This window comes from Copadichromis virginalis, linkage group LG23 (genome assembly GCF_057382275.1).
Source record: "Copadichromis virginalis isolate Kocher_CV1m ecotype Utaka linkage group LG23, C_Virginalis_male_GT1.1, whole genome shotgun sequence".
NCBI classification, from domain to species: Eukaryota; Metazoa; Chordata; class Actinopteri; order Cichliformes; family Cichlidae; genus Copadichromis; species Copadichromis virginalis.
The window spans coordinates 40058966-40078392 of record NC_140639.1 but is presented as its reverse complement, the minus strand read 5'-3'; the positions used below and the strand labels follow the sequence as shown (position 1 = coordinate 40078392).

At 39.9% G+C, this 19427-nt stretch overlaps 1 protein-coding gene across 1 annotated transcript; it reads right to left on the bottom strand.

The window, feature by feature from the left end:
- Positions 1–794: 794 nt before the first annotated feature.
- On the bottom strand, positions 795–18205 carry ndfip2 (Nedd4 family interacting protein 2). Its single transcript, XM_085447763.1, has 8 exons — positions 17949–18205; positions 11265–11499; positions 10940–11070; positions 9388–9475; positions 8952–9076; positions 6839–6905; positions 6650–6755; positions 795–4215 (listed from the first exon to the last, which is right to left on the bottom strand). The coding sequence occupies exons 1-7, from the start codon at positions 17973–17975 to the stop codon at positions 6652–6654; spliced, it is 777 nt and encodes a 258-aa protein (XP_085303889.1). The 5' UTR covers positions 17976–18205; the 3' UTR covers positions 795–4215; positions 6650–6651.
- Positions 18206–19427: the final 1222 nt, after the last annotated feature.

Genomic DNA, 19427 nt, shown 5'->3' with positions numbered 1-19427 from the left:
AAGCTACATGAAAATGAACTTGAATGTATTAATACATGAATGTATTAATAGATATATGTAGGTGTATTATATAACAACTGTTTGAATGTCATTATTTGAAGAAAGACTTCAACCTGCAATCCCATTCAGCGTTAGAGAGGATTAAAATCCCCTCCAGGTTTAATACCTCAGCTTTTCTGGCACTTTTTACTTCCTAATATTAATTTGTGTCATTTCAGGATTGTTTTTAAATATATTTTAGATTGTGTTACAACTTTAGGCATCTATTCATGATCCCTTCATTGGCTTTAACTTTAGATTTGTATCGCCCTTTATTGTGAGACGTTGCTCGGTAGCTTGCAATCATTATCCTGATGAAAGGTGCGAATCGTGCTTCACCTTTGGACCGGTGACCTCAAATGATCTTCAAGCGACCTTCTTGATTTTTAAAGCTGAATCAGCACCTGTGGGTGTTTTCACTTTCTGTGTGCGACTCATCTTGAGCAGATATCCTGTGTCAGCTTTCATTCTGGGTAAAGCTTTGTGTGGTGATAAGCAATAAAGATGATACACAGGCTTTACCTGGCAGATTAGCTCTCAGATTTTTATAATTTACTTGGGAAAGCTTTATCCCTGTGACGCCAGAACCAGGAAATTATACCAAAGAAGTCAGCGGGAGAAAAACAAAATGACGCTGATGATGTCGAGATCACAGAAACTCAAGTATCTGACAGGACAGTAGCATGTTAACCCCGTAACCTGTAAGTGGAACAGTGTAAGTAATACTGCCAAATGAGTTTAAGCAGACGCCAACATAAAATGTAAGTGGCAGACTTTTGAACTTTATTCTTATTTTTGAAACACATTATTTATTTGTCATCATTATTCCAGTTATAATAAATGCATAACAACCGCTTCAGAACATGTTACTTGGACATATTTTGGACAAGAGAAACAGTGTGGCTGCCGCCTCGTTTTTCCCCTCCTCATTTATATACAAAGAGAAATATTTTGCACTAGATTAATCCTAACATTACCCACTCATTTGAGAGGGAAAATCATGCAGCAGAGCATCAATTCACCAAAAGATCAGAATATTGCTGAAAGAGGCTTTAGTGGGATATGATGAGAGTCGAAAAGATAATAAAAAAAGTTTGGCAATTCTCAAGCTGTCACAGTTTAGGCTAAAAGCGATGACACACACACACACACACACAAATATTATTTTCAAAAATAAAAAGTGCAAAAGGCAAATTCTCCACTTGGGATGATTTAAGAATTCAATGATGGCTGAAGAAAACCTTTTTCTAAACCCAGATCCAGTTTTGCAGATTCATAAATCATACTGTACAGAAGTTCTTCAAAGTGCAAATATTCTGAATTGGCATAATCTGGTATATACACTTCTCTTTTCTTAATGACAAAAATAATAATTAATTAAACAAAACAAAAAAAAAGTTTATTTTTCTTTGTCCAGTCAGGCTCCATATTCAAGACGCAACAGCGTGTCCCCAGACTTCATCGCCGTCATCGCACTCACTGGAAGTCACAACGTCAGCTAACATTGATTTATTAAAAAAAAAAAAAAAAAAAAAAAAAAAAAAAGGGAGTCACATCACTGAAAGCTTCTCACGCCATGAAAAGAAAGAGGAAGAAATCCTAAATGTAATCAGAAAAGCTGAAACCTCAGAGAGATCCGTGTGTTGGCTTTTGTCCGAGTCATGCAGGTCATGCAGAACCAGCTTGTCCAATAACAGCCATTTCACTCCCTGATGTCACAACTGGATCTCAGTCTCTGATTAAACTACTCAACTACGTCTACTTCATTATCACAGGACCTTAAAGCCACAATAATCGTAGGTCATTACAATTGAGTAAATTGCATAAGACTCGTGTATTTCAAGGAGTTTCTCCTCGAGCCTGGCATGTCGCTGCCCTCTATGTAAAAATGCTTATTATCGTTTTAAACTTCAACAGCACCGAAGCAGGAGATGCATACGAGGCCCGCTTTAGGGTCACTTTCTACTGATCTGACCGTAGCAGCCTGAAAACAAACTTTTCCCACCGAGCTCTCGTTGGTTAGTGCCTCTGTAGAAAACAGACACTGTTTTGAAAATGAAAAGGCAGCCGTTTCACTGCCGACCGAGATGAGGTGAACTTGTGCTGTGAAATAGTGAGGGTTGGGTTTTTTTTGTTTAACCCAAAAATAATAAATTAATTAATGAAAGCTTTTCATTTTTCTTTGATTCAAAAATGTTACAAAAAAAAAAAAAAAAAAAAAAAAAAAAAAAAAAAAAGGCTGATTAATGATTGTTATTGAAGGGAAAGGAGATTAAAAAAAAAAATCAATTCAGGAAATCTGCTGGTGCAAATGTTTCCATCGTTTCTAAGGGAAAGTCGCTGCAATGAAAAACAAGATAAACAAGAAGCTTTTATTCGAGTAATATCAGATGCACCGATATCAGCAGGTAACCCGTATCGGCTGATATTGGCTTTACTGACTGATACCAGGAATATCAGCAGATATTCAGTCGGTCACATGACTCAACCATGGAAAACTTCAAAGTTTTTCTGTTTTTGTTTTTTAAACAAGGAAGCTCTGTTTATGACACAGAACACAGAGGGAAACAGTAAAAGTAGAAACAGCATCAGTATGACTCGTCAATTTATTTATTTTTTAAAAACAACCACTTTTTTTGCATTTTAAATTTGCTTTTGTTCTCATTCCTTTCCCCCTTCACTGTTTTATAGTTGAATTATTTAGGTTTTCATACTGTAATTAATTGGTGGATAATGCATAAATATCTGTGGCTGTCATTCCTGATATCAGTCAATAGAGCCAATATTAGCCAATGCTAAGTTTCTGCCAGCACATGTTATCTGATATCGTTTTAAGAAAAGCTTCTGGTTTGTCATTAAAGGTTTCAAGCTCTTCATCACACATCCAATGTGACATCATCAGTAAATATTTGCCAGTGACTGATATCAGTCCAGAGTGCTGTTATTGCTGATGCTAATTTTTGGCACCTGTATTATCTTAAATTATTATAATAGAAGATTCCAGTTTGCAATTTCAAACACCTTCCATTGGCTCAGAGCCCCAACTTAACCGACTGAAAAAAAGGGGGGAAAAAGTTATATTATTTATTATATTTTGAGCCAATTCTAGCTAAGCAGAGCTTCGGTGTTCGGTTCTGAGTGCCCTTATAATGGAAACTGTTGCATAAATTTGATTTGAAGAAAATCTGAGATGACGAAAAAGGACTGGCGCTGTCAAACTGCTACACCAGCGTTAAATTAAGACTTCATTATAACACCCTAAGCTTAAATAATACGGCAAAACTAGTGCTTAGTTCAAGCTCAAGAGAAGTTCATGAAACAATCATCAGGGAATTTTTAAACACACCGCTAGTATTATTTTAATGTTTTTGTTAAATAATTAATGTATTTCATGCTACTTTTAACTACATTATTTTTAACATTAATGTGCCATGAATTCTATTCATTTTATAATAAAACCATATAAAGTAAACAGTGGTGTGTTTTAAAATTCCACGAGTAACTAAAAGGTCTGTCAGTTTGAATCCTTAATTCCTGTTTGTTTCAAGTGAGACAAACAAGGCTGTTGGAGGGGAAATCTGAATATCAAAGTCTCATAATGGGTTTTCACCTCCTACACGGTTTCTATTTTAAAATTCCAAATGTTACTTTATAGTCATGAAGGTTTTGTGATTCAGCTTTAAGCTGTTAACACTGCTGTCACCGCATGGCATCACATAAACTAGCTTAGAACTGCCAAAGCTATTTTTATGTACATCCTACACTGTTTTGTTGTGCTTTGTGAATAAATGTTAACTCTTAAATTCGCCTCAGGCCAGGTTTGTGTGACACATGAGCTGGTCTGGTGTTTCCGTCACATGATCCAAGAGAAGACAGTGTGAAAAGCTTTGAATCAAAGGAAAATGAAGTGGGGGTGGGGTGGGGGGGGGGGGGGGCAAAAAGGGCCAGGGATGAGACGTGATCATCAAAGTCGGATTTTTCAGCTCAGCTCTGAAGCAGCTGCTTCAGAGCTGAGCCGTGTTTTACTTTTAATGAAACTGGTAACTCTTTCTCCCTACATCTTTTCCTCCATTCCTTCCCCATCTCCTCTCTTCACTGCAAGGCTCTTTAGTCAGGTCATTCAAGGGGGAGGGAAGGACGTTCACATTGGAATGGAGCGGTGACGGCACGGAGAACCTGGAGGGAATGAATTCCACACATTAGGGGCGAACAGTGACAGTTATTAAACATGAGAACATATCTGATCTGCAACTTCCTGTCTGTAAGTGCATCAGTACCACCTTTAAACTGCACATCCGTCCTGATGACCTTTATCTGGACACTATGTTTCTCACACACTGTACAAACTGGCACTGTCCACTGTCAGGTGGACACTGTAAACATTTCTACACTAAACATGAGTCGTGAAGCTTCAGCATTCACGACCTTGAACAAAGAACCTCAGGGCTCGTGTGACTATGACTTCCGCTGACTAAATTGTGACACTTCCAAAGATAAGAGATGTTGTGACGTTGGCTCTAGATTTCAGCACATGGTGTAAAATGATCACTGAAACTCACTGTGGCGTGGTGCAGTAACCCTGTACTGGTCCCGTGTAGAGCCTGTGCTTTACTCCAAGTTGTCTACACGCTGCAGCTGTTTACTGTTTAGGCGGTGCCAAACATATATGGACCAACCAGTTTGTGGGCTACTCTTACTTGTGTTGTTGTTGGCCCTTGAACCAGCCACAGAGCAGACAGAGGTTCTAACATAACCGGCTGAAGTGAACCCAGGAACACACAGAAGTGTCCACTGTTCAGCACACTTTTCAATCTATCAGCAGGAGCTGTGTGCTGCTGGCTTTTTGGAGAATGGTGCGTTTTTCTGTTTTTAAATGACGATCATCTGTAATTACATCATGAAAGGATTACCATGAATGGGGCTGTGTCTAATTTTAGAACTGACAAAGATCACCTGAGCTGAAGATAATAGCTATGTGCTGCTTTAAGCTGCGTTTAACTTGGAAAGCAACTCTCCTGTCTCGTTCTCTTCCAGGTACAGATCCTCTGTACGGGTGCAGCTGCTCACCAGGCTTTAATTCTGCAAAGTGGCCAGTAGACTGTGTGCACGTTAGCATATGCTACTTCCGGTGCGGAAACTCCTGTGGGGAGCTTTGTTTCCGGTGTCCTATTCGCGCCTTGTTTACGGTCCAAAACAAGTTAAGCAAATGAATGAATCAAGCGGCGATTTACATTTCAATAGATGTCTTGGGCATATACCCAATATATCTGTAAATGATATTCATCGACTTGTCGATATTTTTTCCCCCGCGCCTCAGAGCAAAAGAGAAAAGGGATTTAAATGTTATATTTCTCAGTATCTGTAAACAGCTGTCCCTTGTTTATCGCGGGTGTTATGTTCTAAAAAATAACCTGTGATAGGTGAAATCAAGTAGCCAATTTTATTTTTTGACGATGCAAAACGTTTCGTGGACATCGTGGACATAACGTACTGCACTTCAGAGTCACACTGCTAGCGATCGATGCAGCGATTCTGTACTGTACAGGAGAGACGGCACGGAGGAGATCGTCTGCAGCGATCAGGACACAATGTGATGTAAAAAAATAAAATAAACATGCAAACTTGCACTAAAAAATCTGCGAAACAGCGAGGTGAAAGGTGAACCGCGTTATAGCGAGGGACCACTGTAATTTTGAAGGTAAGTCACAACATACCCTTCGTAAATACTAATGCATAGAAAACGTTACCAGCAATCGTTCATTTTTTGTGTGGCTTTTTTTCACAGTTTGTTGACATGCTGTGTAGGTGTGTACTTGACTAGCTGATATCGACATAACAGGGAAACATCTGGTTTGACTATTCTTCACCTGTAGTTTGAATGCTGAACATTTGCCTGTTTAAATCATAATAACTGTCACTATACAGAGATGTGCTTCTGAATGTGGACGATGTGTCTTCTGCTGCAGTAATGCAGTTCTGCTTGTGTTGAGTGATGTAAACAACTGATCGATCTAAACTCTTTAAACGTCAAAATTGATCATTAGATTTTTTATGACACAACAGTGGCGAGTGTTCCCACCTTCTGCTCTTTGTAACTTAACGCGATCTTTCCGTTTTCGAGTTTTGGAGATGATTTTGGAGTATATCTTCGCAGTAGCGATTGACCGCAAAGTAAAGCTACCGGAAATGTACAACCCCACATCTGGTCTCAAACCAGGAAGTTAGCATTTTCTCATGCACAGGGTCTATCAGCAGCAGCGAGGTGCTGAGACACATGTCACGAGTCTTGGCTGGGTTATTCGTTCACTCAGTTCCCACAGCTCCCACAGCTCACAGCCACAGGGGAAAAAAAACTCTGCATGTAGGTCGACCAACAGTTCCGCTGACATGCCATGTCTTTACCACAGCCACCTGTCAGCTCTGCACCTACCACATTCACGAACGAGACCCTGAAAGACTCTAGTCCTGACTTCATCTCATCAAACCTCCCCAGTTTAAGCTGGAGCTGTAAACCAAACACCTAGAAAACAAATGCAGATCTGAATACTTCACATACTGAAAAACTCTGATCCAGTTGAACAGAGCCAGCTCAATACAAAGATTTTGATACCTTTAGTAGAGGAAGAAGAGGCGTGTTCTATGAGATGTGGCCATGTTCTCTGACATATTGCGAACTTTTAGATAGTTCACAAAACCTCTGAAGAACAGCAGGAGACCTGTGGGAGAGAGAATCATGAAGTCACTCTGACACGGAGGCTTTTTGGCTTTTAGGGACGATTACTGACTGCAGCGCACTCACCGAGCAGCAGGAAGATCCACCACAGCCAGTACTGACCGTTGAAGTAGCCAGTGAAGTAGTCTGAGAACTGGACACACACAGGAAGAGAGAGTTTGGCTTTAGTGTTATCAGAAGGAAACAATTGCTGTGTCTAATTTGCTCTTTATACAAAGTGACGCTCTCTCATAAAGTCCATTAAAAAATACAAATCCCACATCGATGAAGCCTGACCAGCAGTCATGTGCTCTCACACTATAGATTAAAAAAAAAAAAAAAAAAAAAAACAGTTATATGAGGACCGGGGATGGTATGAAATCTGCTTACTTTGACTAGTGCATGAATGAAAATATTGCTAAATGTGTTGTGTGGAAAATGACAGCTGTGTATAAACAGGGCAATCTCTGAAAACAGAAATATGACATTAAAAAAAAAAGAAAAAAAAAAAAAAAAAAAAAAGTCAAACCTCAAGGTCACCCTAACACACACACACACACACACACACACACACACACACACACACACACACACACACGGGTAAGGGCATGAGTGTGCAGATATTAACACAGGATGCAGTTAGCATTGTTTTTAAGTGTGTTTAATGTCCCCCTGTGAGTTCTTCCGCAGCAGCAGCTGCAGTTCTATCAGACGCCCAAATCAGACTCGCTCTCGATATCTCAACCTACAACAATGAGACAGGAAGCACGGGCGTCGCAGGTCCTGAGCTTACTCTGAACAGCTCTCAGGGCTCTGCTGGCCTCTTGGCCACGTCATTCCTGGGGGAGGTTTTTTAATCCCAGTGAGACTTTTGACCTTCACAAATGAAAAGATATAATAATAGCAACAACACTCTGCAAACTTCAAAGACATGTGCAAAGGAAATGAAACATCACAAATACCACCACCAGCTTGAGAGCTTTTCAGCTGCAGCTCCCAACTGATATAATAATGCTCCTTCTACTGCGAGCACAATTAAACTCTCGCCTGTAGACCACATTAGACTTAGTCTTTGTCAACCCAACTGATGAAACTTCCAAACAACAAAGAATATTACAGATTTATGTCAATCTTTCGCGTTTCAAAGCCAGAACACCAGAATGACTGAGGATGCAGATCAGCAGGTCGTCTGCTCAGTAGCACGAGCTGATTGTTTGCCAGAGGCTGGTAATGGTATGAACACTGTATGAGCCTCTGCAGTAGTAGTTGTGCACAGAGGAGCAGAGCGTATGACATTGCCATTTTCCCCCCATTACCTACCAACCTTGTGTTTAACATAAAAGGGCTATGAACTCTGGGTAACACCCTTAGACAAACTATGCAGGAATGGTGATTTGGAGAGAGTGCGTAAAGGACTCAGAGTGTCTGACAGAGAAACCTCATTTAGTTCACGGCTTGGCAGCAGTACGGTCCAAAGCCCTCAAGGTCAAAGTCTTTGGGTCTACGACACTGAGACTCGTCCCCAAAAAGCTAATCCTGTAGCACTGCTCAGAGGTTCACGTGGTTGTATAGGAATTTCTTTTATTTATGTATTGATCACATTATTTTATTGTATAATGCCTTAGCGCCACTAGATTTTAACATGTCTCACACTCATACAGTTAGACAGATGGTGGGGGTCTGGTAAGGAAGTTGGGGGAAGCAGACAAGTCCACAGGAAGAATCTTTTCTCTCTTTGAGGACTCTGGGAGGTAGCAAGGGAGTGTGAACCTTAAGGTGTGAAACAGCTGTGTACTGCCTTTTGTTCCTGGAGAAGGTATTTAACTGAGAGCCATGCTAGGCTCAGTGAGACTCTGCTGACCGTCTGCCCCACGATCATGCAGGCTCTCCACCAAGCTTGGTTTTCTGTTCTTTGTTTGTGATTAAAGAATGTTAGCTACCGCTCACCGCTTGTCTGCAGGCTTTATTTAATGGAAAACATCCACAACATGGTGTAGCTGTAGGAGAATAATATTCAAATGTTCAGTAATGGCTGCATTCTCATTCACTTAGATATAAGTTTTAAAAAAAACAAACAAACTGCACAGATTCTTTCCAAGATTGCTGTTGAGTTGCTCAACTTTTCGTTAAACCCTGATCCTCGTGTGTAACACTGACCTCCATCGTTCAAACACAACAAACAAACAGTGGAAAAACATACCCTGACAATGAGAATCCACTTGATGAGGGAAAGGCCGAAGCCGCAGATGGCCCCATAGCGCCCCGCAATGGTGTTGGTCAGACAGAACGACAGGCAGAACCCGATCCAGTTGAACAGGAAGGCCACTGAAGGAACATCAGGAAGACTTGTTTTTATTTGGGCATCTAAGTGACTTTCACTTTGAAATCAGCAGTGGATTTTTTTTAAATTATATGTTAAAAATCTAAAAGTAACAACAGTCTCAGTGGATTTGAGCGTCTCTCTAAATGTTTATCCACTGAATTATGAGTGAGACTCGAGGGTTAATTCATCTGTTATCAGGGAGTCACATGCTGTTTTACGAGTGTGTTGCAATCTGGGCAAAGCAAACAGAGCTGCTACCAGGTCTCTTTACTTTGCACATAAATAAGCAAACAAAAGAAAACACGAGACTCACTAAAAAAGGCCAACATGAAGATCCCGTCGTTACCCACTCGGAGCTGATCGGCGTCACTGAAGTCGTCTCTGGGAGGGAAGTCATCATCCTTACACGGACACACACAGACGTACAAATGTTATATTATTTTAAAAGTCATAATGTATTTTGGAATTAGTAAGTCACCTTAACAATAACCTTTAAAGTGCTGATATAACGTGCTCAGAGCATAAATTCAAGTTAACTGAAATGCAGTTTTACTTGTTCTGAATGGGAAGACTCAGAGCTGGTAGAAATAAAGCCTTTCAGCATTTACTTTGGTCCGGAGTGTCACAAGCGTGGGGTAGTCAAGACAAAAATTTTCTGGCATGCTTTGAGGTAGGGGTGGGCGATATAAACGATATACGATAGAAACGATATAAATTTGGCCAACGATAGAGACTTTGACTATACCGCTCTATCGCGACAGCGCATGTTGATGATGTCATCAAGCTGCGCCTGTTTTGGTCGAAAGCATCGCAGTGGCTACAACCATTATCATCTGCAAATTATGCCGACAGTCATAGCAAAGAGATGAAGCACTTGTGAAATATGGGGAAAGCCAAAAACTGCGCTTCCTCCACTTCCGTAACATTGATTCATTAATGTTGAATTCTCTCGCAGCTGTTCTATTCCCATGTTGTTACACTATATTAATAACCAACCTCATATTGTGGATGAATAATCTCAGTTGTTCTCCTGACTGAAGTTTGGCCCGTGTATAGCATCTTGCTATGCGACTGCATTTGTCCCTGACCACCAGAATCCCTCACGTTAACTTTTAATAAGTGGAAAAAAAGTTGGCGTTCATCCTCCAGCTTCACTGTGCTAATGTTATGCTAACATACATGGTACAACATTATATACCAGGTAGTCCAACTTCAGTAACCCTGCAAACGCCACTGCTGTTTAGTTTTCTGTCTTCATTTATGTCGGAAGTGGAAGCAGAGCTGTACGTTTTAATTTGTTTCAAAATCTCTCAGTCAGAACATGGTATGTCATGTTTTTAACTCTTTAACTCTCAGTGTTCGTTTGACTTTGGGACCTGAAGCAGACGGCGCTTTGGACCCAGATTACGCCGCGAAGCTCCTCACTACGGCAGCCGTAATGCTCTGACAATCCATCAAGCAGTGCGGCTTACCAAAGTTGTACTAAAACATTTTTTAACAGATTTCTGCACGCAGAAATCAGTTCGAAGTCAGTAAGCACAACCAGAATTCATACATAAGGCACACTCTCGATTTTTGAGAAAATTAAAGGATTTTAAGTGTGCCTTATAGTGTGGAAAATACGTTATACAGAAGAAAAGAATATATCGTGATATATATCGTTACCGCACGTGCTTCAGATTATATAGCGCTTCAGATTATATCGCGATATGAATTTTAGGCCATATCGCCCAGCCCTACTTTGAGGTGAACCACACCCAGACCAAAGACCAGTAACCACAAGAATGTTTCAGTGGAAGAACTTTAACCCAAGAATAATAAGAGGGGATCTGAGAGGGCGACCGTGTGTGAGCAGGGCTCCTTACCCGTGGCATCACCTCCACTGCTGAGGCAGCCATGGCAGCTGCTTTGGCCTTCTCTGCTTCATCGTATGTGGGCAATGAGGTGGCAACGCTGTAGGGTGGCGGCACAGGGAAGTCACCTCGGAAACTAGTCTCTGTTGAGAGAGAGGAGGAAAAAAGTAAGAAAAGGACAGAAAGCACGCAGGATCAAAGCGGAGCTGTGCACTTCCTATAACGCTCTGAGACCGTCCTGGAAACTAAAGTGACTCAAAGCTACAAACACTCCAAATAGTCACCACAGAGCTGCAATCAGACCAAACTCTGTGTGCAATTAAAGTCAAATTAGTACCAGGTGGTGCTGCAGCATTTGCTCCCAAGTCGATGGAAGCGTATGGAGGTGGTGCCGTGTCCACTGCCTCCCCCTGAGTCCTCACGCCCGACGCTTCCCCTGCCGCGGGGACTGGGGTCGGGCTCACCTGAGTCTGACTCTGGTCCTGGCCGGATGTGCCGGGCTGGGCTGTGGCAGAAGTGCACGGCTGTGGCTCGCTGGCGCCGGCCTCCGAAGAGTCGTCCTCATTGTGCAACTGAATATAACAAGAAGCAGATCATCAGCCAAAACCAATGCTGCTGCTCAAGCGGAATGCACACATGCACACACTCTCGTCCTACATCTCTGAAAGACTTGAGAAGAAAGCACCAGAGTGTTGGCAGTTTCAAAGTCTGAAAACTCCAATTCTTCTGACTGCATAAAAACAGCTGCCAGTCGACTGAAATAACAAACCAGAAAGCAAAAGATTTCAATATTTTCATTCATGTATATGTATGTGTATATATATATATATATGAATCAAAAATATATATATAAATCAAACTCTGGTTTCGCTCTCAAAGGGAGGCCCAAAGTTGGGAAGCTATGGCCAGTCTAAACAAAAAACACGCACCTATAGCAATGTACGGACAAGTTAGTTGTTGTATCAGTCAGGTAAACATAAACAAACAATCTGAACATGTATGTTTCAGTCTCATTTTGAGTGCTTTAGGTTGTTTTCAAATATAAGCGTCTGACAGAAGAAGTTGTCAGTGTAACACCAGAGTACTTGTAGAAAAATCAAAGCTCAGCGAGCTGTGAAACAACAGGGGTAAACAAAGTGTAAAAATGACATGTTTTTTGGATTCCGTCTCACTAATAAAGGTGAGGCGGTATGGACTATTTGCTGAAAAGTTGTGGCTAAAGGGGGCAACACTTCAAAGTGGAATTATTTTTTTTACTTTTTGGTGACCTCAAAAAAGCAGCAAATGCCAGTCCTCCAGAGAAAATGTATGGAGTCAGGATGTTAAATCCGTGCATAGCTACTAGGGCTGAACGATATATCGCATTTGCGATAATATCGCGACATGATCAAGTGCAATTTTCTAACCGCAAAGGCTGCGATTATACTCTGGACATGTCCAAATTCATGGGCTGCATCCTCCTGAGGCCGCATTTGTAGACCGATTACGTCACAGCGACGCGCCGAAGGCTGTCCAAATTACTACCATATCCCAGAATTCATAGCGCGGCCCAGCCAAACTCCAGTTTCCAGCAATGGCGGCCGCTACTAAGTTTTAAAATTACTCATACTAATCTTTCTGGGTCACAAAATAAACTTTTAACATATTTTCAGGCGAGAAAGTAGTTGTGTAAACATCAAATATCTGCTCGGTTTATCAAGATATCCCATATTTGCAAAAGTGCTTCGACGTTTTCAGAGGCGTCTGCTACCCACCAGCTCGACAGCTAGCCGGGAGCTCGAGGGTTACTGATGCGGCCGAGAACGGCACAACTCCCGGCACATCATTTTCAGATCACCGCGGAGTTTCGCTGCTCGGGTTAAACGTAATATATAAGTCACTTAGACAACCTAAAAATGTTATTGTTGGGCTTTTTTCAGTGTTTTGTTTGTTCGTGAGTAAATCGGTTTGGCTGAGATTAAAGTTATTAGATTAGATAAAATAAAACTTTATTAATCCCCCGGGTGGGTTCCTCCTTGGTTTTCACACAGCTGACTAAACGTCAAACAGAAAACTTATTAAACAGAAGTATGAGACAGTCGAGAATTTACGCCAGTGTCTGGTTATATTTTAGATAGCAAGAAGCAGACGGCCGAGTTTATTAAACTCCACCGAGACAGCGGTGACGCTAATCAGAACTAGCCTTCTGATTGGCTAGACCGTCCAATTTCACGCCTTTAAATTTTAAAGGCGTGTTTGTGTGTGTGTTTATACAATTGCTATTATGTTTGCACTTTATGTGTAATGTTACTGACTGCAGAGATCAGTAAGATGTGTGTATTTTTTATTTATTAGTTTTATTTATTTAATATTATTTTTTAATTGAATGACTGTCTAGTAGTTCACAGATGTCGAAAAACTGAGTGTGGTAAAGCCACTGATTTTTTTTATGTATATTTCTGCAATCTGCACATTGTACTGACTTTCATTTTAATGTTTACACCAGGGTTCCTTGTCAGCACTTTATGCTCAGATGTTTGTAAGCTAAAAATAAACTATTGTGTATGTTCAAATATACTGTTGTGATTGAAGAAGTTAAATAAAAATGTCAGTCATCAATTCATGCATCACCTCATGTCATCATAACAGAGGTCTGTCTTCCAGGAAAGAACAGTTTAAAATTAATGTAATATAGCATTGGCCATACTATATGATGTATTGCTTGTCTTTGTTTAATAATACAGAAGACAAAGACCTTAAAAAATAATTGCATATCGCATCGCAATCGCAATATTGGGGCAAAAAAAATCGCAATTAGATTACTTTCCATAATCGTTCAGCCCTAATAGCTACTAGTTTTCTAACTAAAATGAAAATTTAGAGTAATCAACTAGTGTAAAAGTAAGAAAACACCCAGAGTGTGTGGCTAACATTAGCTCTGATAGCACTACAAATTTAATATTGGGCACATGTGAGTTAGTTCTGACACTGCATACATACAAACAATCCAAAAACAGCTATACTATGCTAACTGTATGTTCCATCTTGCTTACCACTTCACATTTATGTCTGTTAGCACTGGGAAGCATTGCCAGGGCACCCACACCACTGCTTCGGAACATGATGGGTGCTGACATTAATAATTAGTTATGCCTTTAGCCCTTTCAAAAACACAGATAAAGTTAAATACTGTATTACCCCAGTGAACGGTGATTACCACTCTATAGGAGACTTTCTTAGTGGTGGCAGGTTCCATTATTCTTGCTTAGTTCTAATTCCTTAGCTAAGCATTACAGACTAATCCTTGGTCTTTACCCTTTGGCATCTGTCAGAGCTGTACTCAATGAAAGCTAACACAATCTGAACCCTAAAGAAATGAACTGCTACAGTATGTAGAAGCTTAAGAAATGTTCAATTACAGTGATATCCTTAGCCTGCATGTAAGGAGGAGTAAAATGAGTAAGAGCAGTACGGTTTGCCCTAAACAGAATGTTTGACACAGCAAGCACAGATACATAAAGCCACATCAATATGTCAACAGAGGAAGGTTTCTGGAAAAGTGATCTACATGTAATAAGTTAATGACAGACCACGCGACATCTGAGAGGGTCATCTACAAGCCTAAGCAGATTTTTTTTGTCAGGTCTTAGAGCCAAACACCTTCTGAAATTACAGATGATGGTTACAGTATAACCGAGAGGGAATCACCTCCGCCCCTCTGTTCCAAAAGGGCATCCATTAGAAAGTTCAATCTAGTCAGCTCCTGGCCAAAGGCATAAGATTGTAGTTTTAGAATTAAGTAAACTACATGTAACTTTAAGGACAGTGCTACGTGACCCAGGATTGGCAGGATAACCTGACAGACTCATTGTGCGTCAGAATGCTGATAACCCAAAGAATAACAAAAGCTGTCTCAAGGTGGTTAAGCAAGTTTAGCTTGTTTAAAGTCCAAGAACAAATTCCCCAAGAGCACAGTAAAGTGCCTGTAATCAAAGAGGCAGAACCACAGGAAAAACACTGATCTAAGTTGAGCTGACAACTTTCACAATAATCCTCAGTTCTTGATTTTCATCATCAATATAATTATTGTAATAGCAATAGTTTGGGTGGATCACTATACCGCTGTTCTACAGGACCGTGTTTATATTAAAAACAGCAGAGCAATCGAAGGATCCAATATATTTCCACTGGTCACTTTGCACGTCAGTGGTGACGTCACCACAGTTCTGTATCTTTTATACCAGCGATAATATAAGAGAAGTGAAAACCAAGAAGTGAAGAAATTGCAGGCTTTTTTTTTAAAAGATTTTCCTCAGAAAGACAAACTTGCAACATTTCTCTGTATATGCTTCTGTACTGATAGATCATTTAAATGGTGGTAAAAATCACCACAATGGTCAACTCGTGTCTTCAACCTGCAAACAAACTCAAGAAGCACATCACCCGCCTGAAACACCATGCACCAGCAGATTTAATGATAGTATTGTTGTATGGTGCCATTCACTAGGGTGAGAGCCCAAAACTCCCATGGCCCACTAATGTTTAGGTCCAATCCTCTTGTTGAACCTTCATAATGTGTAAATGGAACTGCAATTTGCCAAAAGTCAGTTGGAACCTCATTTGTCACATATGAATATGAGGTGGGACAGCCATGCAAAAAACAAAGAAAGCAACTTAAATTGAACTCAACATACAAAAGTATGATGTTGAAGACTAAGCTTACAAAAAGTACAATTATTGATGAGATTATGATCTGTGTGATTGACACAATCAATGAATTTAATTTTAAATGATCACAATCGTCAGTAAACAGTTACAGTGATACCTTTAGTTGGGTGAATTGGTATGCTGTTCTGCTGACTTGTGTTGATCTAATAGGCAATAGAACACGCTTGCCTCTAATGTTTGAGCCAGATACATTCACCAAGTTTACAGTTAGCAAGAGCAGATTGATTTGATGTCACTGCAAAGCTTGAGGCAGTTTGGGTTTGACATTCAGCTTCATTACATGTCGGATTTATCAATTAGAAATATTGACTAAGCATGTGCCGATATCAGATTTTTACTTTAGGATTGAAAAGGTTTAAAAAAAATAAAAATTACAAACGCAGCATGTCATGATTTTCACTTCATGATTATTGTACTGAAAAAAAAAAAATCCTGATTAACAAAATGATTGCTTTATATGTAAAAAGTTGGAAGAAAAAAAAAAAGGCGGCAAACTTCAGTTGCATAGCTTGAAGCTATGCAAGTTTTCATTTGAAACTCATTTTGACTCTGCGTCAGCAGGACTGAATTCCACAATTCTGATAATCTGCTTAAAATGATGTTTTTGAAAGGCGAATCTACCATTTGAAACCTTTTCCATGAAGTAATGGTGGTTTTCGAACAGTGGTAAAACACCGCGACAAACAGGGGAAACACCCTTTGTGATAAGTAATGATATCACGCAAGTTGAAAAGCCAGAGGTGACTAACAAACCTAAATAGCTTCTTTAATAAGCACAGTCACAGTGAAATCTGTTGGTTTACCACACCGATAGACTTCTAAAAAACTAAGATCTTGGCCGTCCCAACCGACTTTTGAACCTCCACCAGCGCTGGGTCAGCAAACAAGTCAGGGAAGTGAATGAGCGGCCGACGACTGGCTCAGAATCAAGGACAAAGCATAACTGCACCCCCACGCAAGCACAGGGGATTACATAAGATCTTAACAACATAGCCACAAGCCTCCTCATGTGTCCAAATACACCCGAACCTCACAGCAGCAGTGCCCCATACCTGTAGTATTATTTAGAAAGGAAACAGAGCAAGAGATGACAGTGTAGGCATACTGTGATGAACACTGGGGTTTTATTAGTATATTTTTTGTTTGCTTTCACAAACCACAATATCAGATAACTTATCCGTTTGGCCACATCCAAGCCATCCTTGAGAATCCACTGTATTGTGCTGGAGTTTCAAAAAAAAACCAAAAAAAAGAACTTGGTGTGAATCGCTGCTTTGTTCAGGGCTGAAAAGTTAAAAAGGACATTGCTGATTTGCCTTGGCTCATACCGAATATGCTGTGGGATTATCAGCCATAATACCAGAATACAAGGCACAAAGCATACTTTATGTCCCAAGGTTCATAGCTGACTCCAAAGTTTTACCAACACTGCTGTTACAATACATTAACAGAAGGAACAAACTCCACATGCTTAGGCCAGTTCAACCAAAGAAGCCATACTCTGAGGCTGGCATCCATTAATGTTTTTGACTAACAGTAGTAGCATTAGTTTTTCCCTGCATTACTATAGAATTTTATGATTCTGCGAAGACATAATATAAGTCATATTTCTGAACAATTAGTTCGTTAACACTTATTTGTCACCGTCATTCCTTTCTCTTGATTCGTACCAGCCCTTTAAGCTGCGGTTTAAGCCGGAAATACAGCTTTAAAAAAATACAACCAGAGGGAAAAAAGGCCCTCTTACCACATTTAATATGAGCCAGCTACTAAATCCCTATGCTAACCACTTAACTTAGAGCTAAGCTTCTCAGAATTTATGCTGCCAAAAACCGTGTAACTACACCTGATTGATTGATTGATTGGTAATTTATTTCAACATGTGAACAATATACAAGTACATTTAGAAAAGAAATGAGAGAAAAAAAAATATACTATACAAATTACATACAAAAAAACATTCTGATTAATTTACATGTTTTAATGTACACATGTAACGACAAGTTAGAGAGTGTATTTTATGTGTGTAGCGCTATTAAAAGCATTTTCACTTAAACGGCCTTCGTGACTACTCTTGGCTGGCCAGCTAACGGAGGTGGCTAATCAAAGGCTGGGTACCATAGCAAAACCAATTTAGGGGAAAAACACAACACTTGTGAAAGTTTGATTTTTTTACGGCTTTTGTCTGTCCCACATAACGCATTTTAAATAGTCAATACAAACAATAAGCATTAATTTTTTTGGCAAGGGCCTGGTGCCTGTGACGAGTGGCAAGCCGAGCTATCAAACGGTGTTTTGATCAGCTTCCACTCACCACTTGGTATCGGCTCGCTGGGTCCATCTTCGACTAGGTTCAGCTGGCTAAACGAGCCAGCCGGTGAGAACTATCAAAAAAAATAAGACTTGGGTTTACTCCGATGTGTGAGTCACGGGCAAGAGATGTTGATTCCAGACACAACGCTGAAGAACCGGATTCTGAGCGATGAAAGAAATGGCTACAACCTACAATGCATTCACAGAAAAATACCGTTCTGTGTAAAAACCTTCACCCACTTTCAAGCTAGTCTAAAGATGTCACACTTCCGGTTAAATATTTCAAACTAAAATGTATATAATCTGTATTGCGCATTAATGTTATTATTACTATTATCGTTGTTGTATTCATTAATGCATATGTGATCTTCTACTTATCTAATTTACCTTACGTTTACACCTAAGCTTTAAGAGTTATTATTATTATTATTATTATTGATAACAACCATATATTAGCATTATATTTTCATTGTAAGTATAAAAAAGGTACAATTAATATAATATCAATATCTAATGCACTTGGCTTCTATCCGCGCTTGCTTTCAGCTGAATTGTTAGGCAGTTAATCTGTTAGAAATTCTTGGGAATGTGATATGTTACTGTCTTTTAATATTATTCAGTTCATAACGTTTTAAGATGGCTGTTCTACTGTCTGTTTTACTTTTTCTGTACCATTTCAGATGGCCGTCAACGCTCGCTAGACGCTTTATTTTGAAGGCGACTACCTCTTGTTCCAATTGTCGTTCGACCAATTGACTCCTTCCTCGGTAGCTTGATCTCAGATTTCCAAGGATTGAGAAAGGGTGATGACGCAAATACAAAAATAAATAAATAAATTTGACGAGAGAAACCACTAGGTGGAGCCAAATTCCTCTTTTATCTCTGAACCACAACGACCCATTTCCATCCATAAAAAACACCAAAACTTTAACACCATCCTGTTGCATGACTAAAAGCAAGGTGAACATAAAATAAGATCGTTATTCATGTTCACCAAAAACCCTGGAAACCTTATTGCTGCAGTTTAAGAAGTGAGACCCCTCCTTGTTTAACACAAATAAGCAGGCCCTGAGCTATCAAACACCCTTATCAATAATATAGATATCATCTCTGGTATTGGTATTGCATCGACACTGGAGCAATAGGAGCGATACTTTGTTTCAATCCTCTACGTTTAATACACTGAATTCTGTTAAATAAATTGTTGTTATTGGTGAGTCATCTCATCAATCATGACACACTGGTCTCCCTTACATAGACTACATAAATATCGGTATTGGTATTGGCATTACTGACTCTGTACTTTTGGATCGATACCAAAATTTGCAGTACTGCAAAACACTATCAAACACACACAGAGAGCAACCTCAGATAGATTTGACCCTCTTTGCTCCAGGCTGGGAGTGCATTTAGACAGCTCACTGTCTAAAAGAAACATTCCTCTATCCCCACCATCAAAAATCATGTTAAAATATATGTG